Source organism: Colias philodice, chromosome 25 (genome assembly GCF_061535455.1).
Source record: "Colias philodice isolate Cphi_HAF_F1 chromosome 25, ilColPhil1 Martin Lab GWU primary, whole genome shotgun sequence".
NCBI classification, from domain to species: Eukaryota; Metazoa; Arthropoda; class Insecta; order Lepidoptera; family Pieridae; genus Colias; species Colias philodice.
Window position 1 is genome coordinate 795,185 of NC_143110.1, and position 17,413 is coordinate 812,597.

At 32.6% G+C, this 17,413-nt stretch overlaps 5 protein-coding genes across 5 annotated transcripts in view; all 5 read right to left on the reverse strand.

The window, feature by feature from the left end:
* Window positions 1–2,006: 2,006 nt before the first annotated feature.
* LOC149477144 (transmembrane protein 234 homolog) lies at window positions 2,007–5,873 on the reverse strand. The gene is made up of 4 exons (XM_089710634.1): window positions 5,693–5,873; window positions 3,385–3,527; window positions 2,757–2,919; window positions 2,007–2,354 (listed from the first exon to the last, which is right to left on the reverse strand). The coding sequence occupies exons 1-4, from the start codon at window positions 5,706–5,708 to the stop codon at window positions 2,287–2,289; spliced, it is 390 nt and encodes a 129-aa protein (XP_089566760.1). The 5' UTR covers window positions 5,709–5,873; the 3' UTR covers window positions 2,007–2,286.
* Window positions 4,507–5,696, reverse strand: LOC149477145 (three-prime repair exonuclease 1-like). Its single transcript, XM_089710626.1, has one exon. It carries the CDS (start codon window positions 5,525–5,527, stop codon window positions 4,661–4,663), a length of 867 nt encoding a protein of 288 aa, XP_089566752.1. The 5' UTR covers window positions 5,528–5,696; the 3' UTR covers window positions 4,507–4,660.
* A 1,893-nt stretch (window positions 5,874–7,766) lies between the features above and the next one.
* On the reverse strand, window positions 7,767–10,642 carry LOC149477146 (NF-X1-type zinc finger protein NFXL1). The gene has a single exon (XM_089710558.1). The coding sequence runs from the start codon at window positions 10,450–10,452 to the stop codon at window positions 7,975–7,977; it is 2,478 nt and encodes an 825-aa protein (XP_089566684.1). The 5' UTR covers window positions 10,453–10,642; the 3' UTR covers window positions 7,767–7,974.
* A 513-nt stretch (window positions 10,643–11,155) lies between these two features.
* LOC149477147 (three prime repair exonuclease 2-like) lies at window positions 11,156–13,134 on the reverse strand. The gene is made up of 2 exons (XM_089710674.1): window positions 12,510–13,134; window positions 11,156–12,416 (listed from the first exon to the last, which is right to left on the reverse strand). Exon 2 carries the CDS (start codon window positions 12,412–12,414, stop codon window positions 11,563–11,565), a length of 852 nt encoding a protein of 283 aa, XP_089566800.1. The 5' UTR covers window positions 12,415–12,416; window positions 12,510–13,134; the 3' UTR covers window positions 11,156–11,562.
* Window positions 13,135–14,139: 1,005 nt separating this feature from the next.
* blo (bloated) overlaps window positions 14,140–17,413 on the reverse strand; it is a 65,859-nt gene continuing 62,585 nt past the window's right edge. Inside the window, exons 10-11 of the mRNA XM_089710556.1 lie at window positions 16,969–17,072; window positions 14,140–15,938 (exon numbers count right to left, since the gene is read on the reverse strand). Coding sequence (XP_089566682.1) covers window positions 15,403–15,938; window positions 16,969–17,072 — 640 coding nt within the window. The 3' untranslated portion in view covers window positions 14,140–15,402. The remainder of the gene's footprint in view (window positions 15,939–16,968; window positions 17,073–17,413) is intronic.

A 17,413-nucleotide genomic window follows, 5' to 3' on the forward strand; every position in this document is an offset into this window, starting at 1 on the left:
GAATACCTTTTGTGTTTTGAATTACGAGAAATACAAATACTTACATAATTAAATTAAATAATAAATAAATAAAATAAATACAAATTTCTTTATTTGTTTCAAAAAATATTTATAATATAATATAATAAATTAATTATGAATGCATTGGTCAATTTTATGAATACTTACATATTGTATGGTTTCTATATCGGGAAATTAAAGTAATATCTAACTACATCCATCTAGAAAGTGGTAAGCGTATATATTTTTATTAGTGCTTATTAATAAAACAAACACAATAGGTATATAACTACCTAGTTTATTACACATAATTTAAAAGTAATTCATGTTGAACGGTGGACCTTCGGGGCTATTTGTTCGTTGTTCACAATAAAACATATTTTATTCAGAAATTTTAGGGAAATCTTGCACTTTTTTCAATGAAGTTGCATATTTTGTATAATTAATAATATTATAAATATAAATTAGTTACTTATTCTTATATTTTTACTGATTTTTTTTAGACTGGACTGCTAAGCATGTTTTGGATAATTAATTTGATAGATGGCGCTGTATTGTATAGAATACTTTTATTTTTGTTTTCTTGCGCGTTAACATTGTAATAACACCTTTTTTGTAACTACATTCTTGTAAATAAATGAAATTTGAATTTGAATTTGAATTTGAATTTGGATACTTTTTTATTACATACTTTAAGCGGCCATTAATATTGCTTTAAAAGTATGTAAGAATAGATTGGATGTAAAATATAGTTTTATGTTTTACAGTAAGTAATTATTTATTCACATTATGATGAATTTTATTGATAAGAAGAATAATTATTAACAAGTGCTACTTTAAAAGTAGACATTTAAGTATTTTAGTTATATTTTAAATTCTAATTTCTACTCCAAGTAGATGAGTCAAGAGAATATTGTCCTATTTTGCAATATTGTTTTCATGCCTATTTCTATTTTGTAATTGTCGTGATTTATTTTTTGTGCAATAATTGTATGTAAGTTTAGAAATAGAGATTTTAATACATTTTTTCGTTTCATTTAAATCTCATTCAATCCTTACTAATAAATAATTTGGAAAATCCAAAAGTGCACGCCTCATAATTTTTTTTTAAATATATATTAATTATTATTTTTGTTTATTTAATAACAATTAAACCACATCGAATCAGACCCTGAAAAATGAAAGGGTTCTATTCCTGAGCATACTCAAGCGTAAGAGAAAAAAAAAGACTCGATTAGTAAAGTATTTCGGTCGCTATCGTGTTAACAAGAAAAAGGATCCGCACATACAGACACACGGACGTCCAAGACAGAACTTTTTTAAACTGTTTTTTAACTAGTTTAAATAACAAAAATGACATCAAAAATATCATGAACGTTAAAAATAGTGTTTTTTCTTAATATGTGTGTGTATGTATTATCTTACAAGTGCAATGTATGATACATAAAGACATTTTAAGTTTGAAAAATCAGATGTTTTGCGCGAAGTGACAGTAGTACCCACCTCAACGCTTCGCTTATGAGGCGTGCAATATATACTTACATAAATTTTTTTTTTATTATTTTTTATTACATAACTAAATACATACTAATACTTTATATACGAAAGTTCTTTTTTTCTCTCTAAGGCTGGCTCAAGAAGATATGACCACAGACTAATAATAATATACTACCATATGAGTATTTGCAATTTATTTTCATTGATCGAATCTGAATGAAACATTGGAAAGATATAATTTATAGCCTGGATTATCTCAGGCATACATAATTTTTTCTTTCCTTTAATAGTGCGTATCACATTATACTTTTTTTAATTAATAACTTGAGACTACAATAATTAATTTTTGTACCTATTTACACTTTTAAGTTTTTAATTGTTATTTAACTTAAAACTATACTTAGATATAATCTTTTTTTAATTGTTTTATCAGTGGGAAGGAAAAAATACTTACTGATCATTAGATAAATTATAGGTAGGTACTTAAATAAAATAATAAAATTTTGAAATAGATGTATTTATTAATCTTGTATAAATTACTACTTAGAATAAGTTATTAAGTTATCACAAATAATTAAGACACAAGACTATTTGCTGTATAAGTACAGTATAGTTGTAATACTGCTCTTTAATTGAGGTAATTAGTTCTATCATTAATATATTACAATATCTGTGAAACAAACCAACATTATAGGTAAAATTATTATATAGATTTAAAAATCTGATATAAGGGTTCGTTAGACTTTAGAATAATCTTATCTTCAAAAGAGTGTATGACTATATTATGCACTACCCGACGTTGTCCAGACAACAGAGGAATGTTCCAGCAACTATTAGCACGACCCCGAGTATTGCCACTGAAAAAACATACATATTCAAGTTAAAATATATAATAAATGTAGCTAATGTTAAAAGAATTTGTGTACTTTTTGAGTTAAAACTGAAATCCTATCAAAAAATATTTCCACTTATAATTTTACCAAGTATTTATTACCGTATTACTAAAGCAACTTTTCTTGTTATTCTGGTATATAAACTACATCACTGGCAAATATTATCAAAATCCGTTCAGTGGTTTTTGCGTGTAAAAATACCATACGTATCTTAAAAAAAATTCACATATAAAAAAATTAGTATACTAGTAAGTAATAGTAGGGATCACAGATGGTGGAAAGACGCGGGTTCGAATCCCGCCCCGTGATAAATTTTTTTCTATTCTTTAAAAATGTATATAATATTAGTATAGATTAAATCCGCACCCCAGTCTAGCGGCTCCTCGCTACCAATCGCAGCGCCGGTCAGCGCTGTGAACGCGAACGCGAGGCTGTTCGCAGCGGGCACTGCGATGGACAGCGGCATCCGCTGAACCGCAGCAAGGTATACCAGCGAACCTGTTTGGTTCACCAGCCACGGGACCACGTACTAGATTAACAATATAATAATTTCCACTAAATGTTTTTTAGTAAAGTAAGCATGAAATAAGAAATGTTAGAAAATTTGTGACTGATGATTTTAGTAAGTACAAAAATTATTTTTACTCTTTTCTTAATTTCATAAATTGATTTAAATATAACAAATGGCAGATTTACTTTAAAATATGTATTTACTTAAATAATACAAAGGATTAATAAAAAAAATATTGTTCGTGTGTGCTTTCAACCAACTTCAAAAACAGAGGAGGTTATAAATTCGACTGTTTTTTTAGCTATCTCACAAGTCACAACTTTCGACACGATTTTGATGATTTTTTTTTTTATATTCCTTTCCGGTAATTTTATAATAGTGCGTGCTAATTTTTATATTGTTCTGACATAGGTTTAATTTTTCGTTAAAAAATAATTGTTCGTGGATGTGTATGTGTGTGTATGTTCATACATGCATACATACCCTCCAATTAGACAATAAAAACACAACTTCCGCGTACGCCTGTCCAATCTTTGAGTTAGCGTGCACCGATCGCAACCCCTTCGTGCCCTGGCGGATAAAGGGGTTTGTGCAACCCCACAGCACCCCCGTTAGCAATAATAGTCCTAAAATAATAATTTTATAATTTTAGTCCTAAAATAATAAGTCTTACAATGAGAAAATCGTAAAAATGGGTTTGGAATCGATTAATTGTAGAATCGATTTCTGACTAAAAAAATTTTTTTTTGTTTCGTTTTAGATATGTTACGTTAGAAGTACTTAAGTAGTAATATGTTACGTTAGGTACGTAGATTCAGGGAATAAATAATTTATGAAAGAGACTTGATTTCGAATTACAATTTTGAGATTTCTGATGTTTTGAATTTTAATGTGGGATTCGGTTGCAGGAAGAAAAAATATTCAACTTTTTGTAGGTTCCACTGTAGTTACACCTTTTGCGAAAACAGTAGAAAAAATGTATGTATTATGAAAAAAATATTGAAATAAAACAACATTATAAAATGTATGCATAATTTATATTTCAATTATCAAACAATTTGAGATCAATTAAACATCAATTAAAAACAATGTTTTGGTGTTAAGAACAATTTTGGTTTCAATTACTTTTGAGATCAATTTCAAAATATAAAACATGCACTATAGTTATTTTGTAATAAATGTTTGAGTTTGAGCATACATCAAAACTAAAAAAAATGTTAAAAAAAAGTTACGGCTAGGATTGATGTAACAAAATGACTGATACATTTTTAATTGTACTGTTTATGTTAAATATGGACTCTTATTAAATGTAAAACTAAGAAACTTCATCATAAATTAAAATTAGTAAAATCAGACTTAAACTTTAAATTTGTTTTTACAATTATAATATTTCTCTTATTAATTTCCAGTAGCATGCATAATGGTTAAAACAAATAAATTATAAAATATGAAAAAATATCATTATAACATGATAGGTATAGCGCCCGGCAAACTTCTTGGCCAAAAAGTAGCGTGGTGGGGGAAGTTTGTGCATCAAGTTTTAGTACATTTTTATATGCGTAAGCTTCCCCCACCACGCTACTTTTAGGCCAAGAAGTTTGCCGGGCACTATATATCTGTACCTATTACATAAAATATAGTTTCTAAAATATAAAAATATAACTAAGTAAGCAGAATATAAAATGTTTTAAAACTAAATTATAGCTTGAAAATAAAATAATAATATAAAAACTTATACTATAAATTAAAATCATCACAATTATTCACCAATTGGTATACCAATTGTCATGGGTTTTATATTGGAAAAATGCAGAAAATTGTTATCGACCCAATCTACAAACTTATGTTTCACAGCCACTGCACACTTTAATGTCATGAAAGAATCAGCTTCAGCTTGATGAGCGTCTATACTTGGTGTTTTCAATAACTTTTCATATATCTGTGATAATTTATATCCCTTCTTTGGTCTCTCACCATCGCTCCACACAAATCTTCTTTTTAATTTCTCACGATTTACCGGTTCCACTCTACCATTGTTTATCCTTCGTTTAGGTGTTGATTCATTGATTGATTTCATCTCCAATGTATTTTTTTGAAGTAAATTTTCTTCAAGGAATGTTTTATCTATTGATGTTGTCGATTGATCGTTCATTTTTATAGTATTATTATCTTTTGGCCATTCTAATATATCAAAGAAACAGTGGTAGCTGTCAGCGCATAGAAGATCTGCTGGAAAACTCTTACCCAACTTATCTAAGTGGTTTTTGAGTATTGGAAAGTCAAATCTGAGGCCATTTTGAGCAACTAAACACACAGGTTTAGTGAGAATGTTTAGGAATGTGTTTAATATATTATATACATTATCGTTAAATTTTGTCTCATACTCAAGTAATTCATTACTCAATTTTGTGATTTTTGTGCTTGTTGGACATATCATTCTTCCAGGGTATAGACACAGAGTAACTTTTTGCTGAACGCGCGGCGCGTCACCTATTTCGGTATCAAGGATGTGAGCACGTTTCACCGCTATAAAAGACAATTCTGTGATACGCGTTCTATTATTATCCTCTTTAGGGAGGCTCGTGGTTTCAAAGTCTATAAACACGTATGTCGCGACTCGCGTCATGTTGAACACTGATGTAAACACTCAACCGCTAAGTTCACTGCACTCGAAATCTTTAGTCCTATGTATGAATTTAGCTGAATGAAAATATCGGCTTATCTTTCTGCAGTGCGTCCTGCATTTGAAATAAACTCCAACACTGAGTCATAGAAATGATAATGCGCTTACCTAGTCCCTCCAACATGATTCAAATCATTAGTGAAATGCACGTCATTAGATTATCATAATTAGACATTCATTTACAAAAAGTTTAGCGAGTATAAAAATAATTCGTGTTTATTAAAAATGTGTTAACAACACGTAAAATATATAAATTCTACCATTTATTGATGTTGTTTGTTTTGATATGAAATGTCATAAGTCATAACATTTGACATAATAATATGATGACATAAATAAATGTCAGCGTTGCCCTCCACCAACCTCCACAGAGCAAGTAATTGTTGCCCTCTACGATAATTTGGATTCAATGGCCAAAGCTAATATTGCACGCCTCATAAGCGAAGCGTTGAGGTGGGTACTACCATACTACTGTCACTTCGCGCAAAACATCTGATTTTTCAAACTTAAAATGTCTTTATGTATCATACATTGCACTTGTAAGATAATACATACACACACATATTAAGAAAAAACACTATTTTTAACGTTCATGATATTTTTGATGTCATTTTTGTTATTTAAACTAGTTAAAAAACAGTTTAAAAAAGACGTCCGTGTGTCTGTATGTGCGGATCCTTTTTCTTGTTAACACGATAGCGACCGAAATACTTTACTAATCGAGTCTTTTTTTTTCTCTTACGCTTGAGTATGCTCAGGAATAGAACCCTTTCATTTTTCAGGGTCTGATTCGATGTGGTTTAATTGTTATTAAATAAACAAAAATAATAATTAATAAATATTTATTAAAAAAAAAATATGAGGCGTGCACTTTTGGATTTTCCAAATTATTTTTTAAATTATGTTCGATTTTTAGGAGATTTATAGAGTGCTAGGTTTCCGCCCGCGGTGTCTAAGAAATACCCGCATAGTTCCCGTGGCATTTCCGAGATTGCGTCATTTTCCCGGGATAAAAAGTAGCCTATGTCCTTTCTCGGGTATCAAAATATCTCCATACCAAATTTCATGAAAATTGGTTCAGTAGTTTAGGCGTGATTGAGTAACAGACAGAGTTACTTTCGCATTTATAATATTAAAATAAGTATGGATTATAGAATTATTGAAATACATATCTATTTTACCTTATTATATTGTCGACTTGTCGAATACACCACCATCACCAAAGACCATCACTTACACCATTAACTACCGCTGAATCCCTGATGGATCGGTCAGATAACTGCGTGCTCGTGCATTCGCAGCTAACTTCCGAACCGCCATTAAGTTTGAATCGAACTTCTTGGAATCGAACTGTACCTACTATGTACTTCTTTCATTCTACGAATAAATAAAATATGGATGCATATGATAGGTGACTTACATGCAAGTTGCAACGAATTCAAGGGTTTCATGACTCGACTCATACTTATATAATAAAAGAAACAATTATTTATTTTTAAAAGCCATTTATTAAATTAAATTCAACCGACAATGTTCCAAAATAATTACGCATTGTCGTTTAGACGACACATTAGATGAACTTTAAATTAAAAATATAAAAAATTAATAAAGAATTAGGGCTAGCGCACAAGAGCAACTTTTGTCTCCGCAACTATGTTGTCTCTCCCATCAACTCTATGGGCTAGTAAGAAAGTAGCGACGCAACTCCCCATTGAGTTGATGGGAGAGACAAAATAGTTGCGGAGACAAAAGTTGCTCTTGCGCGCTAGCTCTTAGACAATGAAAACTATAATATTATGTTTTACATAATTAACATTATACTTGTAGGTTTCAGGAGAGGCATATTATATTGATTAATGCACTTCATCATCATCATCAGACCATATAATATGTTCCCACTGCAGGGACACGGGCCTCCTATGAGGGTACAGGCCATAATCCACCACGCTGGCCAAGTGCGGGTTGGCGGATGACACATGTCGTCGAACTTTTGATTCTTCGACATGTCGGTTTCCTCACGATGTTTTCCTTCACCGTTCGAGCAGTGGTGATGTTACAACATGCGCAGATAAATTGAAAAATCAATTTATTTCCTGCGCGCTCGCCCGGTCTCGAACCCCGGACTTATCGATTCGAAGTCCGAGGTCTCACCACTGAGCCACCGCTGCTCGCATGCATTAATGCACTTATGCACTGGGTTTTATTATAATATAAATCATCAAAACTTATTTCACAACTAAGTACCTATGTATAAAATTATATAAATTTATATTACTTACCTTCATTTTTTTCAAATAAATAGCTTAAATTAAAACATTAAAATTACCTTTATAAATTGTAGACTATAAAACTAATACAAACTCTGGTCAATCTAGTGAATCAACAACCTATCAATTACTAAGATGTATAAAAATACATGCTGAAATAATTAAAACTACCATTGACAAAATAGGAACCCAATATTTCTGAACAAAGTTTCTGTTGTCTTGATTAACAACAACTTTCTTCTCTTTGTATTTCTTCTTTTTCCCGCTCATTTTCCATTCATACTCCGCTAACTCTCTCCTGTTTCTCTCTTCTTCCAACTCTTTTTGTCTCTTTTCTTCTTTTTCTTTCTCAGCAAGAGCCGCGAGTTTTTTAGCCTGGCATGTGTCATCACAAGCTATACTCACTTCAGAATTTCTAACAAGATTGCACGGCGCTTCTTTCTTCAAATTTCCACACAAACAGTATACTTTAGTCTTTTTCGTGCACACTTGATTAACTCCACAAGGACCTTTGTGGCATATACTCTTACATTTATGTCCACAATCTAGTATTTTTGGACACTGTTGCTTGCAACATAACTGTTCATCTGTGGCGATTATCAATTCGCGACACGGTAAGTATAGTTCTGTGAGTCCACAGTGGCATTTGATAAACTCCTTCACCTCACAAGGAGGACACGAACCAGGATGACATTGACGTTTTGAACATTTATGCGAACATTTTTCGGGCCGCGGCTTCATACACTCTTTATTACAAGGCTTGCAAATAAAAGGCACATTTGGATAATTAGGATCTGAACTATATAAGTGGCATAAAAGTGAACACTTATGATTACCGCAGGCGAGATCTTTTCCGCATTCTCTGCCACAACACCGTCGCGCCGCCGAGTGACATGGCTGCATCTCCGTGTCGTGTTCACCGAAACAAATAACTGGAATGGGAATTTTGCACGGCGGACAGTCCAACGCGACAACCTTAGCTTTGGGTGGTTGCACTTCCCAAGGCATCACTGCTTTTTCAACTTGTTTAAAAACAACTGTAACATACTCATGGCATAATGCTTCACAAGTGTGACCGCACTTACTGTAGGATTTTTTGCAAATAGCTTTACAAGATGGGCAGGCCCCAAAGTGGCAGGTGTGTTTATTTTCATCTATGTGACCACACTTATATTTAAACTTACAAGGTAAATGACATTTTGGTGGTTTGATATTCCTCTCTCTGCCACACGGAACTGTAATGTATGTTTCTTTACATTTACATGTTATTTTAGACTCTCTAGTACACGGGTAACATGGTCCTCCGTGACAAATTGTGGTACATTTATGTCTTCCACATTGTAAAGGTTTGTCACATATTTTTTCACAGGGCGGACAGCTACCATTGCAACATTTACGTGCACAATAATGCTTTCCACATGGCCTGATGCCTCTGCACTTTGTCTCACATTTAAACTCCTTGCTGCATGGTAATGATCTTGTGTGTGTTGAACAAACACATTTCTTTTCAATCTGCACTCGACACGGAGGACATTGGCCTTTGTGGCACTTTTCCGGACAAAAATGTTCACAATCATCATGTTTCTTTCCACAAGTGCCTAAACATGTTTCTATGGTGTCAGGACACTGTACATACTGTTGATTAGCGCCACATGGGCATGACATTAAACCGGAATTGGGGCAAGGGCCACAAGATCCAGCATGACATACTTCTTGACATTTGTGATAACCACAAGAATATGGTTTGCCACAAACTTTTGTACACCGCCATTTGACGTCATTGCAAGGTCTTTTTATGGTTTCTGAACCACACAGACAACTTTGTAGACTAGTATATGTGCACGGAGGGCAGTCTCCTTCATGGCATAGATTTTTGCAGCTGTGAGATTTGCAAAGCAGTTTTTTCTGGCATGGCTGGCCACAGGGCCATTTTGCTGTGCTACATCTTACTTTCTTTTGTTCTTTACCGCAATAGCAAATGCCGTTAACAGTTTGGGGGCAAGGAGGGCATGGACCAGGATGGCAGAGCAGTAAACACTTATGTTTACAATTATCACCTTGTGATAAACGTCTACCGCAAACTTCTCCACAAGTGTGTGGCACTAACCAAGGATGATAGGGTGGATCATCAGTTTTTCCACAAAAACATCGGTACTTACGCGGTATTTCCTCTTTAGTATAGGAGTTCCTACACTTCGGACAGCACCATTCTATTTTCTTTGGCTTACACACGGCGATTGGAGCCTGAGGCTCATCTAAACGCAGACTTGTACAGTCATTTGCCCATTTTTGAATGCATATAAGATGAAAATAAGAAAAGCAGTGATCGCAAGTCCATATTGCATCGACTCTCTTGATAGATCCTATGCAAATTAAACACGTAACAGACCGGCCACTTAAAGCTTCTTCGAGAAGGTTCTTTGTTCTATTCAGCATCTGTTTGTCGCCGCCACCTCGCCAATAGCTTTGGAATACGCCTTCCAGGACGCTCGGCTCGTAAGGCTCCTCATCTTCAGAGGAAGACAGGTCTTTCATTTCTTTTAAGTGCTTGTGAACATTTTCCTGTAATTTTGCGGCCGCATCGCGATATCTTCGCGCCATGATTGAGATTGCCTCTTATTATTAATATTCCACGAGATTTCTATTTAATAAATTATGTATAACTTTATTTTAGTGAAAAAGAAATAATTTTGTTGGAATTTTATTCGGCGAAAACTATGACATTGACACAATATCAAATTCCAAATTGACAGTTGTTTAACATTTACGATGACGTTGTTCCTTGTCATCACACAAGTTTCTATATTGAAAAAATCGTACCTATTCAAAATTAATAATATTTTTAAAATAATAATTTTTTCGGTCAATAATGAAATTGTAGTGTCTGTTTTTAATATACTCGACCAATTTTTATTAAATGTATCCATATGCACATACACTGTACAAGTGTACATATAAGTACATAATAATATTTTTTTCAATTTTTTATGTATGTTTGTTCTGGTTAATCTCGACGATACTGATAACGATGGGCTGGACCGATTTTGACGGGACTTTCACTAACAGATAGCTGTTGTTATAATGAGTAAATAAGGCTATTTTTGATATTGATGTTCCCACAGGAACATAAGGATTAAAAAGAAAAACTCATACACGCGCGCAGGTGAAACCACAGGGCGCAGCTAGTATTTAAATGTATTCAAGCACCCATTTTTAACAGAATAGTTTTTGCACCAAAAGTCAATATAAAATTATTTGCACATATAATAATTAGGCAACGCATGAAATCAAACCAGAATTACTATGTAATGCAATATGTATATTATATTTTTTATAAAATAAGTACCTACGTAATAATTTTCAGTCATTTAAAATATATTAAATATTAGCATACATTTCTAATCTATATAATAAAAACACATAGCCGTGATGATATTACAATAATTGTGTAAATCATATTATGTAATAAAAATAAAATAATATTACTATAATAAGAATAATAATTTCTTCACTTAAACCTAATAATAATAATATTTTAAAATAATATAAATGATGTCAAACATCCCCTTAATCAAATCAGATCAAATGAGTAGATAGATAGCATACTAGACTTATTTCTTTATAGTCTTTTTAGGGAACTTAAAATCTCTTTATACTAGACTATTTCTCAACTCTCATTCTTTAAAAAATATATATTCTTGTTATATTATATTATTTACGTACCAGTGGTTTTATGTCACTAATTAATTTGCAGTTTTTATCCGCCCATGATAAAAAATATTCCTTTGTCGCTAAAACACATTCTAAAAGCATGATACAGTCAATTTCTGCTCTATGTGAGTCTATAGGATCTTTTTTGCAGAACCTTCTATACAAATCTGTCAATTTGTATGACACTTTGCTTTCTTTGCTCTTTAATTTATGGTTTTTATTCTCTTTTTTGTGTGATTTATTTTTATCTGATCCGGTAGAGATATTTTTGAATGATTCAACCAATTTGTCTATTTCCTCCCAGTCTTCATTACTGGTATTCAATTCCGGCCAATCTTCATCATCTGTTAACAAACTTTCATCCAAAACAGATATGTTTGGAGTTTTTTGTACATCTTTTTTAGGAATTTCAATAGTATTGTCAATAATTTTTCTGAAGCCACTCATTGAATCGAGGCAGAGCAAATCTTTTGGTAGCTCCGTGTTTGCGTCTATATATTCTGATTTTAGTATTTTAAAGTCAAATCTGTTTCCATTATGTGCTACCAAACACACTGGTTTAGGAAATTGTTCTAGAAATGAGTTCAAACTTTCAATTCTATTTTTGAATGTCACTTGATTTTTTAAACATGCATTTGACAAGCCAGTGATACATGCAGCTTCAGGCTGAATGTTTCTTTCTGGATTAAAAACATAGGACAGTTTATTCATTACAGGTATACTCGTGCATGATTCTATATCTTTACGGGAAACACCAATAAATGCTAATTCCGTTATTTTTGTTCTGTTCTTTTCAAATTGTGGCAGTCCGGTGGTTTCAATGTCAAAGAAAATAAATGTTTCTATCGCCATCTCTGAAAATATTGGTTTATCCACAATAACATTAATTATGTAATTTTTAATGTAGTTTTTGATACTAAATCTAATTTTTATACAAAATATCTTACCTGCTCTTGCTTAAAAGGTTAAATTAAACTTTAAATACACACTTTTAATTGAAAATCTCCTGCATTAGTACTATTAAATGTCTAGAGCTACAAATACGGATATGAATCATGTTTTGTAAAATTAGATAAGATTGACGTCATGTTTCTCATTTTAGCTAGATATTGTTTAGCAGAAATACTATTTAAAAGAACACATTCTGGTTATAAATATGTAACTTTATATAAAGTTTTAAAAATAAAATATTAATATTTACTACTCGACCAAGCCAACTAGACCCTTTTCAACTGTGACGTCACCCGCCCATGTCTCGGGTACAGATAGCAAAAAAAAAATATTAATAATATCACTGTTCGCTCTCCGCTATGAATAGTCTTATTTTTCCCCATTTCGAGGGCTGTCTATGAATAACAACACAGTAAAAACTTAAACAAATAACAACGAAAAACTTAACAGTCAACAACAAGCTTTAACGATTAATAATAAAAAGTACAGAAATAACTAGCGATGCGAAACGTACGAATGCGTCGATGCTGCGAACCGTACTAAGGCGAACGCGGTACCTGAGGCGGTAAGCGGGCGGGGAGGCCGCATTCCACCCGAGCGTCTAGTTGGCTTGGTCGAGTAGTATATCGTCTCTATTTTGTCATTGACAGCCGGAGCCGACAGGGAAAGCCCCGTTATCACAGAGCAAGTAATATCCTGTTATCAGTGAGTAACACCACAGGTAACACAGAGCCAATACAGTATATTATTGTTGTGATTATGACCAGTAAGTAATATAAATCACGATTTTAAATAGAATTTCTATAAAAAATCGATTTATTAAAAAATTATATTAAAATTTGAATTCTAAGGTTGCCTATGAAAATAAGATAAAGGAAAGAGAGAGCGTTAGATAATCAGCTAGTTGATAAATAAATTCTACTAACTAACGCTCTCGGGTATGTGATAAATAATAATAATTATATAATATATTATTGCCTAATTTTGTGAATGACTTTACGGTCTACTATAAAATTTGACGTTACGTAAAGGTTCTTTGGCGTTCCCACTAGGCACTAACCAAAATGAAAAGCCATTACCATTCATAACGTTAAGTATAGCCCCCGGCAATCTTCTTAGACAGAAGGTGGTATAGTGAAGTGTGCGCATCAAGTTTTAGTAAATTTTTTTATGCGCAAGCTTCCCGAACAACGCTAAAAAATGTAAGTTACGTACCGGCAACTATACTTGCTGTTCCTTGCTTCTATTTATTGCTATGCACGCAATATAATAACATCCCGTACATAGCAAATAAGTATGTTGCCTTCAATAGGGTTCGATCCGACTATCACTGGCTTAATAAAGTACGGATTACTAGCGTCGGTATATATAAATACTAGCTGCTCCGCGCGGTTTCACCCCCGTGGCTCCACTCCTGTTGGTCGTAGCGTGATGACATATAGCCTATAACCTTCCTCGATAAATGGGCTATCTAACACCGAAAGAATTTTTCAAATCGGACCAGTAGTTCCTGAGATTAGCGCGTTCAAACAAACAAACAAACACTTCTTTATAATATTAGTATAGATTTTACTTACCACTTCATATTGTTTGTATTAAAAGTCATATATAGAAATAAACAAAATATGAAATTAGATCATTTATTTAAAATTATTAAATTTTACAATATCTATAAATCTTAATTACAATATATAAAAATATTTATTCTTTGAAAGCATTAGGCTACTTTTATGTAGAGATCTTATAGCGATATTTGCACACCCTATCTGTGTTAGAAGCATTTTGTTAAAATAAAAAATATTAAACATGGTAACATTTATCCTCTTACTTCTATACGAACATCAAAATATAACTATTTTTCCGAGTGATTGTTTTAATCGTCACAATTTATTTACCTATAAGAATAAACGATTGCTATTAATATTATTATTTCACAATGTAGTCTGGTTATTTTAAATAAAGTCGTAAAATTAACAATATGTCATCATAAGGCCATTATCTTTAATTCGCTTTAATTATTCCCATTGCCAATTTACGTATATGGTATATTTTTGAAGAGCAGACTTCGGGTTACAAAAAATCGTAACATAATAATAAATAATAATAATAGTTAAAAAAAACTAAAAAACACGCTTTTTATAGAAAACCGAACTAAAAAATAGAAAATTTTTATCAAATTAGTGTATTGTCATCGGTCCTCAATAAATCTACAAAGTTTGATCGAAATCTGGCCGTTTAGAGTGGGTCAAAAACGCGCCCAAAGAAGTCGGTTACAAACATACAGGTGAAGCTAATATAAAGCGTGTAAAAAGATTTATCAATTTCATCTAATTAATTATGTAAGTACATTGTGATGTAATTGAAACAATAACATCATTTAAATACTCGTAAATAGTTGTATTTCAATTTATTTTTTAATCGTGAATGGCACATCTTAGTAATATGTCAAAGTTAACGATTTCGTTGTTCGATCATTCATCTTAAAAAACAAAGGTTATGGCAAAAATAGTGCCATATTACGCTGTATAAGCAAATCAATTATGTCTTGTAATAACAAACAATTTCATACAATAAAAATTGTAAGAACTGCCAAGACAGATGATTAGTTTTTATGTATGGCTGGATCTTATTCTTCTAGTTTCTATTAAAATATTCTTCAAAACTTATGGTGCTCGTAAAAAATAATAATTTTTTATTCTTTTTAAAAAGAAATTATATCATATCAACATATTTTTTTATGCTTCTGTATTTTCTTTGAGCAATATTTAATAATATGATTTGCCACGAATTAGGCACATGATTAGAAATTCGTACAAAGAGAGATTATTTGCACAATAATGCAATGGATATTAAAAAGGAAGCTACATACAAAAAGAGGTTAGTAGTATATTATCGTACACGTGTGTTCTCTTGCTTCTTATTCTTAGATAACTTGAACCATCCAGCCTTTTTGTCTTTCGGAATAGATATCGACCGTGATACTCGGTCGCGGTCATCCCGGTTCAATATTTCACTGGACTGACTGCGCCCATTCTTCGATTTTCGCGGTATCGTGCTCTGTGACACTTCGTTCCCGCGCTTTTGTGTGCGATACAACGTTTGACTTGAGCTTGTCAAACGGTTGTTTTGGTTCGGACGCCGACTCAACGTCGTTTGACTGTATGACTTTTTCTGCAACGTCGCCGGTCTGTCATCTGTCAAATTTTTTGTTGACGCGTACTTTTTGGGCGTCGTTTCTTTTTTATTTTTTGGTTTTTGCGCGTAGTGTACGTCGTATTGGTCGTTGTAGTGTTTCGGAGTCCACGGAGCGAAGAGTGAGAAGGATTTAGTCGTGCTCTTCACTTGGATGTTCGATGACATGACGGATGAGACGTCATCGCGGGAGCGGTTTCGCGCCACTCGGCCGGGGTCAGGGATGTCACCAACTGGAAATTGAAAAATAATCAAATTCAATTTCGTAAAAAATAAATAATTTATATTGACCTGAGTCTTTGAAACGAAGCATAAATAATAAAAAGTAAAACAACTAAAACCCAACTACGACAAAAAACGACGCTGAAAAAGTATAAAACAAGATTTTCAGAATTCCACTATGTAGAGATAAATTTTCATGTTTGGAAAGGCGTAGTCACACGTTGTCAAAGTACTACGGTAGATATATGTAACGTGTGACTACGCCTTTCCAAACATGAAAATTTATCTCTACATAGTGGAATTCTGAAAATCTTGTTTTATACTTTTTCAGCGTCGTTTTTTGTCGTAGTTGGGTTTTAGTTGTTTTACTTTTTATTATTTGTACTATTTTGGTGTTAAAGTGTATTTTTGGCGCATAATATTGACAAAAGTTAAATTGATGAACTAATAAAGAAGCTATGAACGAAAAGATGTGAATTATATGCAATCAGCCCATGAATACAGGTAAAGTCACAAGCAAATGCTAGTAATATATATATATTCAAAATGTGCAAGTAAAAAGCTTTCAAATGATACCAAACACGGCATATTTATCTTAACTTTATTTTTTTACTCTGTATGTTTTGTCCGCTAGAGGGCGTCACATTAGATTTTGTGAAATCCCATATAGCCTATAACCAGCGGACAATTAAGACGCTTCTAATGATATGTCATTTGTCGAATTCTGATAAGTAGTTTAGAAGTTACGAGGGAACAGATGAACATACATACATACATACATACATACATACATACATACATACAAACATACATACATACATACATAGCCTGTCAAAATCATAACCCTCCTTTTGCTATGCCGTAGTCGGGTAAATACAATATTAATATTGAAAAGTATAGTAAAGTTGGTATAACAATGCAGTAATTCAAATCCTATTGATATAACTGTCATAAACACTTTATAAGTGAAGCTTCCAGGAAGAATGTTTTCTAATAAAAGTATTTTCTTCTAGAAAATGAGAATTAGATCAAATATTTTACCCGTAGTAGCGTGTAAGTAGACGACACTGCGTTGTGATTGGTGGCTGGAGTCTCCTTCCGTGCTGCTCTCACCGGAATTTGTTACTGGAGTCCTGCGACGATGTCTGGAAATTAAATAACATGCATTAGGTACTTAATAAAACATCAAATTAAACAGTTTATAGCGACGAAAACTTTGTAAATGCTCTTAGTTGCAACAATTAATCGGCGGAAAGGAATAGCTTATGTTATTATGTAAATTGTAAATCAAAAATTCGCAATAGTTAAAATTATACAAGTGCTATTATATATATTGGATGTTCTGGTTTATGCTATCGAAAGAATTAAACATTTGGAAATTCAGTACAAATCCAATTTACAATAAAAAAAAGACGGGTGGCACTCCGGGAGTGCCGGCAGAAGTGAAAACATGTTTGATATCCATCCGTCTTACGCTTTTTCGATC